The sequence below is a fragment of the Aphanomyces astaci genome, assembly GCF_000520075.1.
Source record: "Aphanomyces astaci strain APO3 unplaced genomic scaffold supercont1.196, whole genome shotgun sequence".
Classification (NCBI taxonomy): domain Eukaryota; phylum Oomycota; class Saprolegniomycetes; order Saprolegniales; family Verrucalvaceae; genus Aphanomyces; species Aphanomyces astaci.
In genome coordinates, this window is record NW_009798459.1 from 14,132 (window position 1) to 16,593 (window position 2,462).

Here is a 2,462-nt window from a genome sequence, read left to right on the forward strand (position 1 = left end):
GCCGTTAACGTTACCAGATAAGTTTTGATACGCATACGTTGCGAGTGTTTTTCGCCACTTCCCCTACTAATCTTGGCGTATGCCAACGTAAGTGTGTAGTTCGGGGGGGGTTATTGGGCAGCAATATGCGTAGCAATTTACTGACATCTTCGGCTTGTTTCTACTGACATCTTCGGCTTGTTTCTAGGTAATCGATTCTCGTTAATTGAAATGCACGGATTTCGGTACCTCGAAGTCATTCCCAAATATACCTGGTAACCCACAAGTGGGTGGCTGCGCCCCGAGCACACCAAAGGATACATCAACGAACATGCCCACGCTACCGACGGACCCCGGTAAGCTGCAGGCAAACAACCCGACACTGTCAGTCACCGCGCCCATGCCAACCCCCATGGCCACCGTTTACGTGCAACGCAACGGCGTTCCCACAGCCATCCTTGTGCCGGCTACGGGCATCATCCGCCAACCTCCACCACACTCATCCGACAACGACTCTGCCTCCGATACTACAGAATGCCCGGTCGACACACCGCTCGCCGCCCGCCAACCACGGTCAAAACGTGCAGCGGACAAGTTCCTGGCTCGCCACGACCGCTGCAACACCAAACGGGCTGCACCTCGAAAGCGGCATGCACATCCACGTTCCGCCCGGCCAGGCACAACTAGTCCCATCCCAGATGTCACACTACGCACCCACCAGGCCAACCCTCTCTCAGACGACGTCCAGCCCATCCGCCCCAGGCTGCCCCATGTCTCATACCCTTCCCATCGCATGGGTACGACTCCGCCAACTCTGGATAGTCCGCATACGCCACGCTCTCCGGCTCCTGTAGCCCTCCACCCTTCCAAGCTGGCCAATGGTCCCTCTACACAAAGCTCCCTTCCAGACATCTGGCGGCAAACCGCTTCTACCTATGCAGCCACAACTCGCAACACTCTGGCACCCCATCCTAACACTCTTCCAAGCGACACCGCACCCATCAATCCACCCATTACTGCCCTCCATGGGCATTCCGCTGCACCCACCCCTCCCATCCCATCCCATGGGCCACATCACTCACAGGCACCCCAGCACGCCGACACTGCCCCGTCACCCACGCGAGCCGGTCCTCCCTCAGCACGCGCAACACCTCTCCCGACCACGAACCATCCGCACTCGCGTCCAGCCCCTTCTTCCACACGCCCTGCCCTCTCTCCCCTCCAGCCCAAGCCAGCCCACACCACCGAATCCGGGGACGTATCTCGCACTACTACGAACCTGCTTCTAACCCCAGATCCCCCCCGCACCACGCTCTGGTCCACCACGTACCCTCCCCATACCGCCTATCTCCATCCCAGTCAGGAAACATCACACAACCCCATCACATTGACCTCATGTGATGTCCCACTCCACACCACCTACCCCTCACGAACACTCCAAACCTCCGTTGGGCAGCGCACGCAAACCACCCCAACGGCTACATGCCCACTGGGCACAGATCGTTCACACCCAGCATCCTCCAATATGCAGCATACCACAAACAACCCCACTGAGACAACCATCCAACATACAAACAATGACAGCACCGAGCCGCCAAGCCCACTAGCCGTACAGCCAACGGGACAGCCCCACAGCCATCTCACCCCTCCTACTGGCTCCACTGAACACCCACATCGTCCACAGCCAGCCAAACGCCACTACTCCGATATTGAACCAGACCTCGATTTTCCCCACCCCTCGTTCAACTTTCCACCGATCAAGCGGCACCACGACATGCGCTACCCGCCCCCCACAATACCAACCGAATACCTACGAACCAGCACCGACCGAGCAGGGGGCAGCTGGCCAATCCATTGAAGACGACGACCAGGAGGAGTATGACACCAACACAGCCCTTCAATTTCCGGGTATCCGAACCCTACACGACGAAGGCCAGCCGATCATGTACCGCACCATGCAACGATACTGGGATCATGAGGCACACCTTTTCCAAGGATTCAATGCCGACGATATTGTCGATATCGAGCGACACTTTGCTGACGCCAAAGTACGCATCCAATTCTCAATCAACCCATCATTACAGCCCCAGGAGGAAACACTTAGCACACTCAACTACCGGCGCGAGATCGAGGACATCTGTCAGGAACGCTACGGCCTCACCTTCCGTGGCGGCCTCATGGAACATGGCCAGCAGCTCCTCGGCGATCCCCTCCAACGTACCGTCCAGGCATGGGCAGCTCCACGTCGTGGATACCTCTTCCTTCGTGACATCTCCGTGGTCATGGTATACCAATACGCTGGTGTGCTCGACAACGGCCTCTCCTTTCACCACCTCGAATACCCCAACCCATCCAAAACCACCCCCGGAGACCTCATGTGTGCTCTTCGCGCCCTTGGAGCAACAGACGCAATCATCCAAAGCCACACCCGTATGTCCGGAGCACATGGACCACGGGACCACTGGGCGGCCATTGGCTGTCTC

General features: G+C 58.0%; 1 protein-coding gene across 1 annotated transcript in view; it reads left to right on the forward strand.

The window, feature by feature from the left end:
* Positions 1 to 310: 310 nt before the first annotated feature.
* Positions 311 to 2,462, forward strand: part of H257_18666 (hypothetical protein) — a gene marked incomplete at both ends in the record, with an annotated part of 5,091 nt that continues 2,939 nt past the window's right edge. The window contains 2 exons of the mRNA XM_009847760.1: positions 311 to 1,305; positions 1,664 to 2,409. Of these exons, the coding sequence (XP_009846062.1) occupies positions 311 to 1,305; positions 1,664 to 2,409 (1,741 nt within the window). The remainder of the gene's footprint in view (positions 1,306 to 1,663; positions 2,410 to 2,462) is intronic.